Source organism: Geotrypetes seraphini, chromosome 1 (genome assembly GCF_902459505.1).
Source record: "Geotrypetes seraphini chromosome 1, aGeoSer1.1, whole genome shotgun sequence".
NCBI classification, from domain to species: domain Eukaryota; kingdom Metazoa; phylum Chordata; class Amphibia; order Gymnophiona; family Dermophiidae; genus Geotrypetes; species Geotrypetes seraphini.
In genome coordinates this window covers 404,099,986-404,118,715 of record NC_047084.1, presented here as the reverse complement: position 1 = coordinate 404,118,715, position 18,730 = coordinate 404,099,986, and the positions used below count along the sequence as shown (strand labels likewise).

Genomic DNA, 18,730 nt, shown 5'->3' with positions numbered 1-18,730 from the left:
CTTTAGTATGAATTGGAGAATTGGAGGACAGCTCAGAGAGATGGAAAGCAATGCAAAAGAATGCTAATTTGGCTCTCTACAAGAATTCTTGTGGGAATGGATTGACTACCTGAAGATTCAGGAATAATGTGTCTGGCTATTAGGCCCAGATGCACTAAAGCCAGTGATCATCACTAAACCTTTTTTAACAGCTTTAGTGACGATCACATTTGCCAACCAGATACAGAAAACAGCTTACCGCCTGGTTTTCTGCATGATCGCTCATTCCCTGATCCGATCATGCAAATAAGCTGATTAATATTAAAATGCCATGTAAACTAGTAAAGCGATTGATGCTCTAACATGGCTTCATGATGCACTAAAAAAGTGATCGCTTTTAGCAATCCAAAAAAATGACTGATCAAGACCATTACCTGTCTAACCTTTTTTTTTAAATGGGCACAGATGCTGTGCATATTATACAAGCACAATATCTGCCCCATTAGATAAAAAGAAGAAAGCACTACCTGCTGATGACAGCCCTCCCTGACAAACTGGCACTGGGAACCAACCCCCCGTTGCAGCGAAAACAGCAGGAGGAATGCTCGCTTCCTCCTGCCATACTAACCCTACCTCCCCTGCGTGAGAAAAAATGGCAGAAGGGATGCCCTCTCCCTCTTGCAATGGCAACTCTTCCCCCATAGCAGTAAAATGACAGGAAGGATGCCCACTTCCTCCTGCCACCAAAGTCCTACTCCCATGCCAGGTACCCCCCAAACATCCCCTTTCTCCCCCAAAAAAGACAGGAGGGATGCCCACTCCCTCCTGCCACTGGAGCTGCCCTGAACCCCCCTTCCAAACCCCTCCGTACCTTTTTAGAGAAGTTGGCATGGGAGAGAAGCTCAGTCTTCCCGCTTGAAGGTCCACCAGTTCAAAATGGCAGGCTTTTCCCTCCCCAGTGCATCATGTGATGCATGGGGAGGGGCCAAGGGCCCTGATTGGCTCAGATGCCTCCAGTGGCAGGAGGGGGTGGGCATCCCTCCTGCCTTTTGGGGGAAAAGGGGGAGGGTATGGGATGGCTAGAGGGGGTGCCTGGTGTGTGGGTGGGCCTTTGGTGGCAAGAGGGAGTGGGCATCCCTCCTGTCAATTTTCTTTCACGGGAAGTGGGTGGGTTCAGCATGACAGGAAGAATTGGGCATTCCTCCTGCTATTTTGCTGACATGGGTGGGGGGGAGCTGGTTTATGGTACCAGTTTGTTGGGGAGAGACATCATCAATGGGGGAAAGGTTGCTTTTTTTAATGGGACAGATATTGTTTAACATGCACAGCATCTGTGCCCATTAAAAGAATAAAAAAGGTTTCCTGCTCCAAACAGTTTAATGGCAGGGAGCTGCTTTTGGGTTTTCCCCTGCCTCTCAGCTGATCGGGCTTCCCCTGCTGGCTCTGCGCATGTGTGAGAGTCGCTGTCACTGCAATCATCAGACAATCATCGAGGATTATGATGAACATCTGCGTGAATCATTTGCATGCAAACGTTTTAGTGCATCAATTGCTCTTACTGAATCAGCCAAAAAATCAGATTAGTACAGACCCACTCAGTCTTACTGATCCTTAGTGTATCTAGGCACTAATCTTTCCATATTAAAAAAGCAGTGCATCATACAAAATTTGAAAAAAATAAAATTTGAAAAAACACGATCATATCAGTGTATATTATCAAAAGCTTCACTGGCTTCCATTTGAAGCTAGAGTGTTATTGAAATTTGGATGCATTTGTTGTAAAGTTTTATTTGGCGTAGCACCGTCTTACCTTGTTTCTCATTTTAGTTTTTTTATTTATTTATTTTTTTTATCTTTATTCATTTTTACATCTTACAAGTGTATCAATAAATTAACAATTGAAATTAAATACATCACTTGAATTTCTGTCATATTTAATAATAATACATAAAATTTAACCCCTTCCCTCCCAACCCTACCATAACATATGTAATCAAATACATCTTATGAAATATTCTTTTTTACTGATCTAAACATTTAATAAAATTCAGAATTCCCCCCTCCCATCCCTTCACTTGTATTGTACTCATAATAGAAAAATGGTACCTATTCATTACAAGCAAAAAACAAAAGGAATTGACCCAAAAATATCCACAAAGAAGAAAATCCAGAGAAAACCAATAAAACTCTGTGAAGTGACGATGTTCCTAAATGGACTTTATTTGAAAGTATCAAAGTTCCAAAGGTACACTAAAATCATCCACATAAAATAATTCCATCCACATAAAAGTAAATCATCCACATAAGAGCCTTAAAGGACCTAGTCTGCTAGGGATATAGGACCCAACACGGTCCGCGTTTTGACAAAAAGTCTTCTTCAGGGGTCCCTGGGGGTCCTATAAAGGTGTGTACGTGGGAAACAATTGTGTGGTGAACCGGAAGTGAGACACTGCTTGCATTTGCAATGGAAAGGGAGCTTCTTTGTGGATATTTTGGGGTCAATTCCTTTTGTTTTTTACCTATTCATTACAACAATTTGTCAATGGCCCCCCATATATCTTTAAATTTTTTATAATTCCCTTTCTGTATGGATATTGTTCTCTCCAACTTATAGATGTGACACGAGTTCCACCAAAAATTGTAATTAAGCTTGCTCCAATTTTTCCAATTATGTGTGATATGTTGTATGGCGACATATTGTTATTGTTTGATGAAATTTGGCTCTTTGTTCTCATTGACATACCGAATAGAATAGTGTCATACAACAAAGCCACAGGATTCTCTAATAAACAATATATTTGGGTCCAGATTGATTTCCAAAAGGTCGAAATAAAGGGACAATAGTATAACAAATGATCTCATGTCCCAATCTCAAGATTACAATGCCAGCATCTATTAGACTTAGAGCTATTTAACTGGGGTCCAAAATGAGTTTAATTTATTTTTAAGAAAAATATCCATAGATATGGTTGGTTTTATTTTCCTTCATCAAATGCATGTCGTTACAAAAAATTTTGGGATAGAACCCAAGCATTCCAAGCAGGATTAATGAATTCATGTTTGAATCTTCTTGTTTCTCCATTTCTTATTATCAATTTCAAAAAGATCTTAAAACCCATTTATTTAAACAATATACATGATTCATTTTCATATTATCATGTAGTTATAATGTACTTTTTATCTGTACTTATTTTAGTCGATATTATGTTATCCTTATTCATTAGTTTTAATGCTTGTATTAGTTACTCTGATTTTATTATGTATGATGTTATGTTGTATGCTGAATACCTAATTGTGTAAACCGCTTTGAACTGCTGGTTAGGTGGTATATAAAAATAAATTATTATTATTATTAAATAATGTTCCAGGGGATTAGTATCCTGAATGTCAGCCTAACATTCTACCTATCTAAAAACAAAATTTTTGTCTTCTTTTGTTGCTGTGTTACAATGGGCTATCAGCACCAGCTTACCCCAAAATGCTCACATTAGTACAGCTAGATGATGTATCAAGTTTTTTTTCTTCTTTGTATTACTGTTCTCTGCAGGGAGATGGAAACATTAGATACTATGAAATCAATACAGAGAAGCCTTATTTGCACTACCTGTCAGAGTATCGATCCCTACTGCCTCAGAAAGGAATTGGTAAGTTTGCCTTGTCAACAACAGTGACCCTGCCAACTCTTGCAACCTAAAAGCTGTTTTTCACAAGAGATAGAAATACAAAACTATATCTGTATAGCCTTCAAAGGATACAGAAACACTGGATCCTGAAGGGAAATTGGGAAATAACAGGAAACAACCAGGTCAGCAAAGTAAACATGGCAGAAATGTCAGACTCAGGGAGGAAGGTGAGCAATGCCGAACTGTGAGTTGGGACGGGAAGGAGAAGAGCATGAGGCCCAACATTAGCAGCATGGCAGTGTTCTTCAGTGCAAATCCCCTGGCCTGCATCTGGTATCCCCCCCAAATAGAAGATGTGCATGGGCCGCCCCAAAAGGCTGCCATTGACCCATGAGCTTTGCATTGAAGTGGTCTCAGCTGGTAGTTGACTAGATGCTGGAATATTATTGAAGGAGCCCCATGAATCCCAAAGGGCATTGCCATATACTGGAACAACCCCTGTAGTGTAGAGAAGGCTGTCTTCTCTGTTGCACCTGCTGATACCCCATGGCTCCATGACACGTGAATAAGGGGCACCTGCTGATGATACCCCTTGGTCTGGTCCAACATAGAAATTCCTAGCCTATCAATTCATCCACTCTTGTCATCAGATATAGTTCAAGTTTAGAATCTGCATTAACCTTCTGGAAGTCAGTGTAGACCAGTGGTGTAACCAGACAGCCAATTTTGGGCAGGCCTAAGCCCAAAGTGGGAGGGCATCTCGCTCTCTTTCCCTCCCACAGCCTGTGCAGCCTCTCTCTTTTCTTCCCTTCTCCCCCTGTTCAGCTTGTGCATCCTCTCTTTCTCTCCCTCCTCATCCCTCCAGCTTGTGCAGCATCTTCAGATCACTGGCGGGTGACCCAGAAGCCTTCCCTCTGACACAAATGCATCAGAGGGAAGGCTCCAGGTTAGCCACCAACAGCATGTAGAAACTGCTGCTGGTGGCCTATAGCTGATAAGTGGATGGGCCTGAGCCCAAAATGGGCAGGCCAGGCCCATCCAGGCCCACCCTGTAGCTATGCCTCTGGTGCAGAAGCTAATATAGTACTTCCATCTGGCTTAGGGACCAGCATGATGAGGCATGATACCAAGTTTAAACATCTCTTCTACTCCTTTAGCCATAGCCTGTTGCCAGGACATTGTTGAACAACCATTCTAGGGTCTGTGATAATGTTATAGATGCAAGATATGTTCACCTGGGGGTATTGGTATATTCTGGCGAGCCACTTTTGGGATAGCTGTAAAGTTGGTCCAAATGGAACTCTAAGGGACTCAGACTGTGACAGGATCCAAAGCCATCTTCCTGGACATCAGTAAATTTGTGTAAGAAAAGTTTTGCTTTTTCTCACATATCCAGTTGAGCCTACTTTCTCAACCACTTCATAAAGCCTCCAGGCTGAAAGATCCTTTGGACTGCTGCAAAATTTTAACACTTGGATTTATCCTGATTGGGCCATCTTATTTATTTTATTTATGATTCACCTATTAGCAAATTAACACATATAATTAAAAAGAAAAAAAAATCACAAAGCATATAGCAGAACTAAACAAAACATGAAATCATAATAAAATTTTCTTCAGACAGAATTCTTCTGTTTCCCCTGCTTTCTTCATTCTGCATTTGTAACATATAGTCCAGCAAGTTTTGCTCTTTTTACCAGGGTTTCCTGACAACATCCATGCTCCCTCTGGGTTGCCTTCCATAGAGTAAATCGAATGGAGAAAACCCTGTTGAACTCTGGGGCACCTACAAAATGGCAAACAATTAATGGGGCGGTAAGGCTGTAATTCATCCAAAGTGTTGGAATAAAAAACAACATGCTACAACTATATCTGTTTTTGTTGGCACAAGACATATTCTGGCCAAGATTGTGAATTCTGTCCAAACATTCTGTCCAGCTTTGCCAATAGGGACCTGCCCCCCCCCCCATCCTGCTTTAATGGCTGGTGGGAATGCCCTAGCCTTACCATTCAGAGAGGTCTCCTGCATGATTTCCTGCCCTTGCTGCCTCAACACTTAAATTGGCTGACACACATCAACCGCCAATTCCGACACATTCATTCATGCTCAGTACAACAACTGATGTTTGTAAGGTTAGATCCCCCCCAAATGTAAGGTTTGAATGGGTTATGTGAGGCAGCCTTACAATCCACCAGGTCCCAAGTTCAATACCCTCACAGAAGATTCATTAGGAAGTAAAATCACTGACAATGACCACTAAGAGTGCTTGCATAAAGAATATATTTTAGAAATAGGCTTAATATTACAGAAAAGCAATATTCATAAAGATTACAATTAAGCATTACAATTAAGGAGAGAGCAAAGCAGTTTCCCTGCCTTAAGAGTCCAGAGGAAAAGAGAGCCAGAGAAGAGAGAGAGAAAGAGAGAGAGAGAGAGAGAGAGAGAGAAAGGGGGGTGGGGGTGATGTTCCAAGCTTCGGATTCCAGAGATAGAGAGGGGTATTGCAGAGAGGAGGCTTTTATAGCTTGGAATCTTATTCTAAATATAGAAACTATTGTATTTCCCAGTATCTTTCTGTTTATAATTTGTAAACTGTTTGAAACAACAGTTAGTTTAATTGATAAGGAGGGTGTGATACTTGCAGGCATGGTAGATGGGATTAGTCTCTGGCTTCTTTGTCCCATTCAAGTAGCCTATCTTCAGTCTGGCTGGATGCTTAATGTATGTGAATTCTGTGCAGGAGCCTTTAGGGTCTATCTGCATCAATATCCCAGAGTCAGATTGATATAATGTCCCATAGGCCTTTTCTGATATTGGTTAGGTCAACGAAAATGCTGGCTGCTAGCAATGCTAGGCTGACAATGTTGAACTGAGCATGCGCAGGAGTACTGGTATCAGGGACTGAAGCACACTGGTGACTTAAGTGCTGCTTTGGCTGCACAGGAGCTCTCTTATGCTGGCAGGAAATCTCTTTTGCTGGCAGGGCTTGGGCATCCCCACCAATAAAGATATGGTTTAATGCAAGAGGCAGGGTGGAGTTTTGCAGCAGCCCTCTCAGTCCACCTCTGGGCACCCTTCTCAGGCCTCTCCTCCCAAAATGGATTTCTGGCTATACCACTGGTCCAAACACCACTAACTAAGTCAAAGGAAAACCTCCATTAGATTATAGGGTGAATAATATTTTAACCTTGTATGAACATACAAACAGCAGGCTAAGCCATTCCTGGTTTTCCAATATTGCTTTCTGGATTTTATAAAACAGACTTTCTTAGGGAGGGAGTGATATGAAGATGCCTGATTTTTTGACATGGGATTATAAATAAATACATATATATTTTATAATTATTGCTATATATCATTTATTCTATGCTTTCATCTTTCTGGCAGGTGTCATGCCAAAGAGGGGTCTGGATGTATCTGCCTGTGAAATCTTTAGATTCTACAAATTAATCACTATTAAAAGCCTTATTGAACCAGTTTCAATGATTGTACCGCGACAGGTAAGATGTTATTTGTTCGATTTTGGGAGTCACACCGTTCTACTTGTAACTCATTATTCACTGTGAAGAGTGATAAAGCGGACCAAACAGAATACAAAAACACAGTCTTATAGAGAATTTTTGAGTGATGTTTCAACACAAAAGTGTAAATTTCAGACTGCTGCCAGCTGAGACCATATTTTTATCCCAAACCTTATATGCTTATATCCCTTTTCCTCTTTCCTATACCCTAGATTTCCCAGATTTTATTGTAACCAATCCATATTTTTGGAGATGTTTGTAGGGTTTGTATCTGTGTTTGTTCCTTTCCCTCTTATATTTTATTATGTTGTAAACCACTTAGATTTTAACCCTTGTTTTATATTTGTGGTATATCAAATAAATTGAACTTGAACTTCTGATTTTACAACAGCAATACATATACTGCCTGACAGTCTGTAGCAGTTCATCTGTCCAGGAAATCTTGATTATCTAAAAACACGTTAGGTGCTTTTTTGATTCTTAAGCCTCTTGGGATCCTCCTATCATGGCAATAATTGATAAGTCCAATAAAATGGAGCATTGACCACTACATGTGTTTCTAGACGTGCATGTTCAGTACTAGGCTATACCCAGATACTAGAACTGAATATCTGGTTCTTAAGCATACTTTAGAAATTATTTGAGTACCACTGGTACCCAGATACCTATCCGGGCAATGCTCACTTGCCCATATAGGTATGTGGGCTTAAGAAAGGATTTATGTATGATGAAATTATGTACTTTGACTGTAGATTTCTCTTTTTTTTTCCCTGTTATTAATGGATAATGTATTATTCAAATTATAATAAAACAGATTTGAACATAAAAAAAGGTATGTGAGCATATTGGCATTGCCCTGATAACTTTCAGTTCTACCTTCATGCTGAGACGGTCTGACCAGGTATTCAGCTTCACTCTCCAGCTGCTTAATATCTAGATGGGAGCTAGTCAGTGTGAGTTAATTAAATAGGAACTTCTAGACATTAGAATTTACACCTACCACAAGGCAAGTATGTCAGCAGACTGCTCATTTGGACCTGAATAGTGGCATAGGAAGGGGAGGGGGTGGACTGCCCTGTGCGCCATCTTGGCAAGAGCGCCAGCACCTCTCCTCCTCTCAACCCACCCACCTCTTCAAAATCCTTGCAGACATCAGCATGTCCTAACTGCTACTCACGCCAGCCTTAGCTCTCCTTCTGATGTCACTTCCTGAAGTGACATCAGAGGGAGAGCTGAGACTAGTGCGAGCAGCAGCTAGGACATGATGCCCTCTGCCAGTGAAGATTTGGAAGAGGTATGTGGGGACGGGGTGCACCATCGCCCCAGGTGTCTCCTTCCTTTGCTATGCCGCTAGATCTGAAGTTTGCACGATTGACTGACTCTTACCACTTTTCTGTTTAAACATCACTCAAAATTCTCTATTGATCTTAAATGTTCAATTTGTAAAATCTGGCACTTACATATGTAGATTGCAAAACTGCCACTTATACTATTGCCAGTATTTATACATATACAGTCCTGAATGTTGCTGCTCTTTTTTTGAATGTGCTTCTTTGTAAAATAGCTGTTCCCATTGTGCATCTCACCAAATATCCTTCCAGTACAAAGGGTACAGTAGGCTTGATCAGTGGGTTCCTTTGTTCAACTTAGGGGGTACTTGACTTGAAGAAGATGGAAAACACTGATGCCTCTATATGATGTTTTTAGGGTCATTAGAAAGGTGTCCACTTATTCTATCCCTGCCCGAAGAATGCTCTGGATCAGACAATGGGTGGGAGATGTTGCTTTTAAAGCTACTTTGAGCAGGTTCCCTTTTAAAGGTCAAATGCTCTTTGGCAAGGGGTTAGATGATCTTATGGTCAGTGTCATCCTAAGTCATTGCCTAACAGTAGACCATGTGTCTTGGGGGGGGGATCAAATCATGGTTCCTTTCATGACTACAGGCAATCTCACCATGCAGCGACAAACTCCTCTGCTCAGAGCTCCAGATGACTGCAGGCGTCCACACCCCACTCAGCAGCTGGTAACAAGAAGTCCCAATGATGCCAGTATAGAAACCAAGCTTCCCTAAATAGGATGAAAACTCTTGGAGTACTAGAAGGCCTGGGAAAACCAGAAGAAAGCAAATGGGTGCTGGACATCATTCACGAGGACTACAAATTTGATATTTTTTTTTTTTGCTCTCTTCAGGAATTTTTAGGCAGTTTCTTCAGCAGGAAAAGCAGAAAATGCAGCCAAACAAGCTTTAGGAGATCCAAGCTGTGGAGTCAATACCAGAAGCAGAATAGTAAACATGTACACCGCTTAAATATTTGATAAGTGGTATATCAAATTTTTTATAAACTTGAAATGTAAAACCATAGAATTGGTGCCTTGGCCAAAAGCTCAACTACATACTCTATAGAGTGTGTTACTATCCCACTGGTTTCTGCAAATGGATCTGCTCCAGAAGTAGTTACCCTGGACTTCATAAGCAAGTCATAGTCTGCACTGATGGATCTGGGAGGAGACCCTTTCTAAGGGTTTACCTCTCTTTCCTCATGGGTGATACTGATAATGGATACCAGTCTGGTTGGATGGGAAGTCATTGCAAGGGTCGCCCAAGTCAGAGCTGCTTGTGACCCTCTCAGAATATCTAGTCCATCAACAGATTGGATTTGAGAACCATTCGGCTAGCACTGCAGACCTTCAAAAGTATTTGGAAGGTAAAGCATTCAAGGTTTTCGCAGACCATTCCACAGTGGTGGCATACATCACCAAACAAGAAGATACCAAGAGTGTGGAGAACCAATTGTTGTTGTGTTGGGTGGAAGCCCACCTAGGAGCCATCCCAGAAGCATGCCTGGAAGCTGTCCCAGTGTGTTTTCAACAAAATTCTTAAATGCTGGGGAAGGTCAGCAACTGACCTAATAGCATCAGCAGACAAGAAAGAAAGTAGCTCAGTACTTCAACCAGTGATTTGAGCCAGTTAGTGCCAGTGTAGATGCCTTAGTCTAGCCTTGGCCAACAGCAGATCTGTTGTATGTATATCCCACATGGCCAAAGGTAATCCAGATAATTTGAAGAATAGCAACCCATCTCTGGTTGGTGATTCTAGTGGCGCCAGATTGACCGTGCCAACCATGGTATGCAGATCTACAACAGGACAGATGTCTCAGGCTGCCCTTGCTGCCAAACTTTTTGTCACAGGGCAGCAACTGTAATGGCTTATGCTAAGTACTGGAAACGCAGGTGTGATGGTCAAAAGGTAGAGTTGTATATGGCTCCCATAACTCAGTATTCACATGTCCTTTGAAGTAACTTCAATCCGTCTCAGATAGAAAAGGTTCTTTTCTAGTCCAGCTCCAACCACTGTGACCACCTCCCTATAAGCCCTCTAGAAAGAAGAGACTCCCCATCCCCCAATCCTACCCAACAGTAAAACATAAACTCTACCAAACTGCCCTCCCAATCTACCCTAGACCTCCTAGCGAAGGAGGGAAGGTGGGAAAGTCTATTTCCAACCCAACATTCCTCCTATTCCTCAATCACACCAACTACTCTTTTGCCTACCAAAATGTTCCCTCATTGCTACCCTCCAGTCCTGCCAGTGATATATTTTTTCACAGTGCTGTTTAAATCCCAAACTTCTTTCTTTCCAAGTCTGCTCCACAGTAGAGCTCAGGCCGTCCACAGTGTTCAAAACAGTGTCTGTAAACTATGCTTTTCCACTTCAGCATTCATGATGCAAAATCCCAAATATAAAGAGGGGCATAATAAAAAAAAAGTCTAGGTTCTCTTTTGGCTTAAGGCCTTAAACGTTGAAAGTAGAAGCAGGGAAAATGTCCATAATCAAAAAAAACGTCCAAAAGGAGGTTTTTTTTTTTTTATAATGGCCTGCCTCTACATTCAGCTGTTTAAACGCCCAGACCACCACCACGTCTAAACTTATACCCTATAATCAACCTAAAAAAAGCCTAAGCCTCAAACGTCCAAAACAAGAGCTTTTAGGCAAAGGAGGAGCCAGTCCTTCACCTAAAAGCTAGATTCTGTAACCGGTGTCTGTCAAAAACAACACCGGTTACAGAATCCACCCCCCCCCAACAACATCGGGGCAAGAGGGAGCCCAAGCCCTCCTACCCCGTGATCCCCAACCCCCCTGATTACAATCGGGGCAGGAGGGAGCCCAAGCCCTCCTGCCCCGCGGCCCCCCCGATTACCATCGGGCCAGGAGGGAGCCCAAGCCCTCCTGGCCTCTCGCCCCCACCCCCTACAAGATCGGGCAGGAGGGAGCCCAACCCCTCCTGCCCAGGTCGACCCCCTGCCCCCCACCCCCCACTACAATACGGTCAGGAGGGATCCCAGGCCCTCCTGTCCTCGACATAACCCCCCCTGTGAGGCCTGCACCCCACCCCTAAAGACCTGCATGTCCCCTGAAGGCATGTGCCACCATTCCTAAAGGCCTGCTTCCTCCTTGAAGGCTTTCCCCCCCTTAAAGGCCTGCATCCCACCCCTGAAAGCCTGCCTGTCCCCCCTTGAAAGCCTGTCCTCCCCCCTTGAAGGCCTGCATCCCCCCTGAAGGCCTGCCTGCCTGCCCCCCGAAGGTCTGTCCCCCCTGAAGGCCTGCACCTCCCCCCTGAAGACCTGTCCCCCCTTGAAGGCCTGTCCCCCCTTGAAGGCCTGCATCCCCCCAAAGGCCTGCCTGACCCCCTTGAAGGTCTGTTCCCCCTGAAACCTGAACCTCCCCCTGAAGGCCTGTCTCCCCCTTTTCAAGGCCTGTCCTCCATTAAAGGCCTGCCTGCCTGTTCCCCCTGAAGGCCTTCCTGCCTGTCCCTCCCCCGAAGGACTGCTCCCCCCCCCCCAAGGAAGGCATGCGTGTTCCCTCTGGCCTCCCCTGGTGTCTGGCTTCTCCCCAGGCCTCCCCGCACCATTTACCTGTGAGGAATAGCCTGCAGATAAGATCGTGATGCTAGCGATCTTTCCACTGCTTCGGAGCTGTTTCCTCTGCCGCGGTCCCGCCCCTCCTCTGATGTCAGAGGCAGGATCGTGGAGGAAACAGCTCCGAAGCAGTGGAAAGATCGTTAGCATTGCGATCTTATCTGCAGGCTGTTCCTCACAGGTAAATGGTGCAGGGAGGCCAGGAGGGGGAAGCTGAACGCCAGGGGGTGGAAATGGAGGCCAGGGGGGAGAACCAGACGCCAGGGGGGGAACCCAATAACAGCACTTCCCACTGACTCTCCCCCATCGCCCACTAAAGTAGGTGCAGCAGCGGCCAGCCAGCAAGAGCAGCGCTGCCGCTTCTGCTTAAGGGGGTGAGGGGGGAGGGTCAGCCGAATCGGGAACCGATTTTTTTTTGTATCGAATCAATTCGAATCGATTCACCCGAAGTGAATCGGTGAACCGATTTGAATCATGAATCAGCTAGCACTAGTGTGTATAGATAATGGCTGACTGCTTGCATTCAGTGGATCTTTGGCTTCCTTTAGCCCAGTTAGATGTCATGCCCAGACTCTGCTTAGGCCTTGTTTCCAGAATATCAGGAGGCTCAAAAGAGAGGAGAAAAATAACCTTGAGTAAGTTCCAAACACAAACACCACTTCACAAGTTCATTTATCAGCACTATTACATAGGTATTGCTTAGTTAACTCCACACAGTGTGTATGGTGCAGCATAGGTTTCACAGTAAAGTCTTTCAATTAGTCCCAGCCAAAAAAAAAACATCCATGAAACAAAACACAGTTCAAGCTGATTCTTCTCAGGTGAAAGCAATAAAGGTTTACTGCACTATTCCTTTGCAATGAGGCAAGCAAAAAGGAAAAAGAATCCCTTCTCCAAGAAAGAGACCCCCCCCCAATAAGCAGGGTTAATTCAGCTAATGTCCATATCTTCATTCAGCTCATCTTGTACAGGCACTGTTTCACACACTTCCATGCATTCCTCAGGAGTAGTCCAGGTTGACTGAGTGGGCAGTCTAGTTTCCTCCAGTTCCATTAACTGCTGGGCTGGTTTCCATCCACTTTCCTGAGCCTTCCTTTTCCCTTTCTGAGGCTCTTGCTCAGGGATGTCAAAGTCCCTCCTCGAGGGCTGCAATCCGGTCGGGTTTTCAGGATTTCCCCAGTGAATATGCATGAGATCTATTTGCATGCACTGCTTTCATTGTATGCTAATAGATCTCATGCATATTCATTGGGGAAATACTGAAAACCCGACTGGATTGCGGCCCTCAAGGAGGGACTTTGACACCCCTGCTCTGGCTTATATTGTGGCAAGCCACGCCCCAGGCTCTGAGGTATGGGAATGGGCAAGTTCTGCCTTTGGCTCCCCCTTTGGCCAAGTTGAAAATAGCGGTCAGGGAACCTATGCTGCTTAAAGACAGTTTTAAAAGGTATTATTCTTTGCCTGGAATAGGCTCCTTTTGCAGAGCCGCTTCTCTCATTCTGAACATAGATGGCCTCTAAGGTTTCTGTACTGGGATAGGCAGCCTCATAGCTAGGGAAATTCCTCTGATGGAATTTACTACCATCTGAAATATTGTTATCCCTGCTTTTACCATGGGGCAAGTTGGAAGCAGTGCTGGACTTGCACAAAATATATGAGAATGATATGGACTGTTTGATGAAGGTTTGGAAAATTAAGGGACCCCATACTGACTCTCTTCCAATAGTGGGGAATTCCACCTTTTCTCCTGGTATGGAACAAGGTCCTTTTCATAGAAGGGCAGATTCTATGTTGGAACATATATTTTCTTTTGTGGGAGAGGACAACAATATAATTTCATTTGATGTATTATTGACTAATTTGGGTGTGAGGCACACAGACATATATGCTTATACACAATTAGTTCATTATATTACACAATTAGTTTATTATATTATCACACTGAAAAAGGAAGGTTTGACATTGGGAGTGGGATATAGATTGGGAACTTTGTTGGAACATCTGGAAGCTCTACCCTCAATTTCATACTTTAAAAAGACCCATTTGTTGTATCGCACTAACTGTCATGTATCTCTCCTTGTATTAGATTTCCTTACACATCCAGGGTGGGTGGGTGGGGAGAGGGAAATGCATTATGATTATTAAAATTAATTATAATATTGTAATTCCATAATATGTCTTCATCTATTAGTTATGGGGAGGGGGAAATGATTGTTTTATGCATTAATTGTGTTTTTAAAATGCCTTCTTTGTAGTTCTTATGTATAAATTAATTGTATGGCACTGTCAAAGTTTGAAAATTAATAAAGATTTAAACAAAAAAATAAATAAATAAAAAGACCCTTGATTTTGTATATCCACATATGAGCTACAAACGGATTACAGATAAGTGGACTAAGGAGTTGAGAGTGGAAATTAGTGAGGTAATAATAGAAAAGGCTCTTCAATTAGGCATTTCCTCAATTTCTTGCACTTATTATAGAGAGAGTTTATTTCGAATGGTTATGAGAGCATATGTTTCTCAAGTTTAGGCTTTACATTTAGGTTGTGTTGAGACAAGAATATGCATAAAATGTTAAAAAATGGATAATACTTCATGCTTTTTGGAATGCTGTTTGTGTTTTTCTTGGATCAATTATTTCTAAAATTGTGGTTCCTTCCCCCCAGATGGTATTATTTCTTCAATGGGACAGGATTTTTAAGAAAGGGGTTAGGGAATTATTTCATAAATCCTTATTATAGGCCAAAAATGTATTTTACAACATTGGTTGGAAGAAAGTCCACCCTCATTTTGGCATTGGAGGGTAGCATTTCATGCTCTTATGATTATGGAAGCTAGGGTAAATTTTGGATGATCTGGGAACCTTATATACAGTGTGGTATGCAGCCTATGCCTGCTAGGCGTGTCCCTAGAACAGAGTCTAGTTTAAAGGCAAACCCTTTCCCCCAGTGTTACAGATAAACCTTTTTTTGATTCTCCTGATGCTATTTCTCCCTTGCTCTCTAGAGGGAGTCAGAGAGCACAAGTGCAGAGCGCCCATCCCCCTCTCAGGCCCAGGGTTGCTGATAGGAAATACTTCCCACCTGAGGGTTGGGGGTGGGGCTGCAAACTAGTTGCCCAGAGAGGAAAGCTCCTGGGAAGTCAGTTAAAAGGAGGAGAGGCACAGGACAGGCAGGAGAGCTCAGGGCTGGGAGATACTGATGGCAGTGCTCCACTTGAATGTATGGAGCTGGTGGAGGCCGGAGAAGAATCTGCTTCCAAGGAGAATGAATAATCCCAAGCCATGGAAATTGACCTAGATTCTTCTGCAGCTCCAATGAGTGAAATTCTTCCAATGGAAGTGGGCTTCCTGGAAGGCAAGTCGCTTGAGGAATAAATGTGAGTAGCTGTGATATTATATGAAGGACTTCCATGGTTATGCATTGCCCTGTGGGAGCTTTAGTAATCAAGAGCTCCAGAAGATTGAAAGACTTTTGTGAAGTTTTTTTTTTTCTTTGTGTTTCTCTTCAATGAGAAAGGACTGTTACCAGCCCAGGTAGTGGGGGTTCGCCTCACGTATTTTGTGGTGGGATAGTGGGCCTGTTTGGCAGTTTATCAACACGTGAAGCACACTACCTGCCCAGCATTCTAGCAGCTGGGTAAGTCACAGCCGTTGCTCTGACTAGTGCTGTGGTAGTCAATTCAAGAACTGTTTGTATTTTGAATATTTTTTGTTTTTCATTGCTTGGAAATGAGTAGGGGCTGAAGCCAATAGCCTGAATCTTAGAAAAAGACTTGAACTTTTGAACATTTCCACTTTGGGACAGTTTGCTGTTTTGTTTTGTTTTGTTTCTTGCTACTATTGTTTGGGGACTATCTTCTAAACGCATGAAACATCCTGACCGAGTTTTTGTTTAAGTTCCAGTGAAAGAATAAATTCTGAATTGATTTAAGCAACTACACTTTCCTGGTGTGGCAGTATTTTTCTTCCATTAATTTTCCTTGTGCAGCCCTCCGCGGCTCACAAGAGCACAACTCCCTTGTCCCAGCCGCTCAGAGCCCATTGTCTTGAGCCGGTTGGTGACAATAGCAATTATCAGTCAGAGCACACAGTTTTGTAGTGAACTCATTACATTTGTAATCATAAAGTGAATCACTATTTATTAGTAATATTTGGAAATGGGATGGGTGGAGGGGGGTAGGGGAATGGGAAGGGAGGAGGGAGTGTTGGGAAGTACTTTATCGTGTCTGTATTGTAATGATAATTGATTGTTAATTTTTTTGAATTTATATATCTACAATGTATTAACTGAGTTGAGATGATATTCTTTGTAAGATTTTTGTTATGTATATTTTATTTTCAAAACTCGATAAAAATTATTGAACATTAATGGTAAAGACTAAATTACAAAAAAAATTTGTATACATGCATTGGTTTAAGAATAATTAAGAAAATTTGAGGATACGGGGCTCATAGTTAAAACTTTAACACATCTGAAAACCCACCCAAGTCAGCACTAGGATGACCTAAAAGACAGGTCGTCCAAGTGCCGATAATCAAACTGAATTTCTGGACTTATCGAGGGACTTTTCAGACCTCCAGTGCACCCAGAACTAAAAAGAGTGTATCTGGAGGAGTGGTATGAGTGAGATGGGGCTGACCTGGACTTAGTCATCCTGCAGGGATAATCGGATGTTTTATGTTTTACTAGACTTCTCGGATGAAACTTATATGTTGTGAGTTAGAAGATGTAAAAACAGGTATAAGTGCCAAAAAAGTATCCAAAGTGACCAGATAACCACTGCAGAGACAAAGTAAAGACCCCCCACTCACTCCCCCAATGTTCACTGCCCCCCTCACACATCCACAAAAATCAGAATAAAAACATACGTACCTGTCTCTGGAACATCAGCACCTGGTATAGAAACCCTAGTAGAGCTGCATACAGGTATTTTAAGTAGCCTGGGGGTGGACTAGTGAACCATAGAGAGGAGGACCTAGGCCCATAAGCCATTACATTCATGGTGGGAAATGTGAGGCCACCAAAAAACCCTGAAACCCTACTCTACTGCAATATAGGTACCACCTGCAGCTATAAGGGCTATTGGGATTGTAGACAGGTGGGTATAGTGGGTTTCATGTCACCCCTCTCCTTAAGTCACTTCACTGGCTTCCTATCTGCCATCGCATACAGTTCAAGATCTTATTACTGACCTACAAGTGTGTTCATTCTGCTGCCCCTCAATATCTCTCTTTGCTTTTCTCTCCTTATACACCTCTTAGAGAACTCAGTTCCTCAGATAAGCTGCTCTTAACTTTACCCTTCTCCTCCACTGCCAATTCCAGACTTTGGTCCTTTCATCTAGCTGCCCCCTATGCTTGGAATAAATTACTCGAGTTTGTCAGTCAAGCCCCTTCCCCTGTTTAAAAGCCTTCAATCTTTAACCATACTCCTCTGCCCTCCAACCCAAACTGCTGATTATCCATTCCCCTTAACTGTATCCATGACATTTTGTTTGTCTGTCTTGGCTGTTTAGATTGTAAGCTCTTTCAAGCAGGAACTGTTTTCTTCTTCTTTGTGACTCTGAGCAGTCCTATGTGCGTCTGGTAGCACTATAAAAATAATTAATAGTAGTAGTAGTTTTAGAGGGCTCACTATAGCCTATAAGGGAATTCTGGTGAGATGTTTACCTGGTACCCTTTATGTGAAGTTCACAGCAGTGCCCTGTAAGGTGTCTCACTGCTCTGTTCCATGTCTGGGTGGCCAGTCCATCACAATGCTGGCCCCTCCCACGTCCAAATTATCTTGTTCTGGACGTTTGGGACTTGGATGAATTTTTGGTCAAAAATATGGTATAAAGATAGACGTACTGGCGGTCTGGATGATCAACCGCCTGGATGTCCAGATATATGATTTTTGGGGAAAAAAATTGGGGGGGGGGAGGCGATGTATAGTGATTTGCCTTTTGAGAATGGATATTTTCCCACTGCCGACTTTGGGCATTTAGCGCCATACGTCTGAATCGGACATAGATGTATGTTATAATTATGCCTCTCCACGTGCTTAGAAGAAAAATGTTAGGCCTGCTAGGGAATAGGGTATGCTGTTTATTTGTTGGGGGTTTGTTGGCTATTCTACTACAGTAGTATAATGGGTACACTCATGTCAAAATGATTGACAGCTGTCGGATCGACCAATCAGCGTTCAACCAATCAGTGTTCATTTCTGGGTTAAACTATGCCCACTCTCTGCCCAAACTCCACTCACTCCGCCCAAACTCCGCTCAGTGTCAACCAAGCCCTGCCCATGCCCTTCCCCTCCCATATGAATGAATGGTGGTAGCCCTGCCAATGCCCCACCCCCTGTTTACATCACCAGAATAGTAACATAGTAGATGACGGCAGATAAAGACCTGAATGGTCCATCCAGTCTGCCCAACCTGATTCCAGGAATTTGTAATTCCTGGAAATGTCCAGCTATCTTACTCTGTAATCCGCTTAGAACTGCAAGGTACAGGCGGAATAGAAGTCACTAATGTAATGTAATTCAATTTAAATTTTTTAAATTTTTCTTCTTAGCTATTTCTGGGCAAGAATCCAAAGCTCTATCCAGTACTGTGCTTGGGTTCCCACTACCGAAATCTCCGTCAAAACCTACTTTAGCCCATCTACACCCTTCCAGCCATTGAAGCCCTCTCTAGCTCATCC

General features: G+C 43.0%; 1 protein-coding gene across 1 annotated transcript in view; it reads left to right on the top strand.

Annotated features, from left to right (window-relative positions):
* CORO2A (coronin 2A) overlaps window positions 1-18,730 on the top strand; it is a 418,409-nt gene that overhangs the window by 329,910 nt on the left and 69,769 nt on the right. Inside the window, exons 8-9 of the mRNA XM_033918127.1 lie at window positions 3,527-3,623; window positions 6,991-7,103. Of these exons, the coding sequence (XP_033774018.1) occupies window positions 3,527-3,623; window positions 6,991-7,103 (210 nt within the window). The remainder of the gene's footprint in view (window positions 1-3,526; window positions 3,624-6,990; window positions 7,104-18,730) is intronic.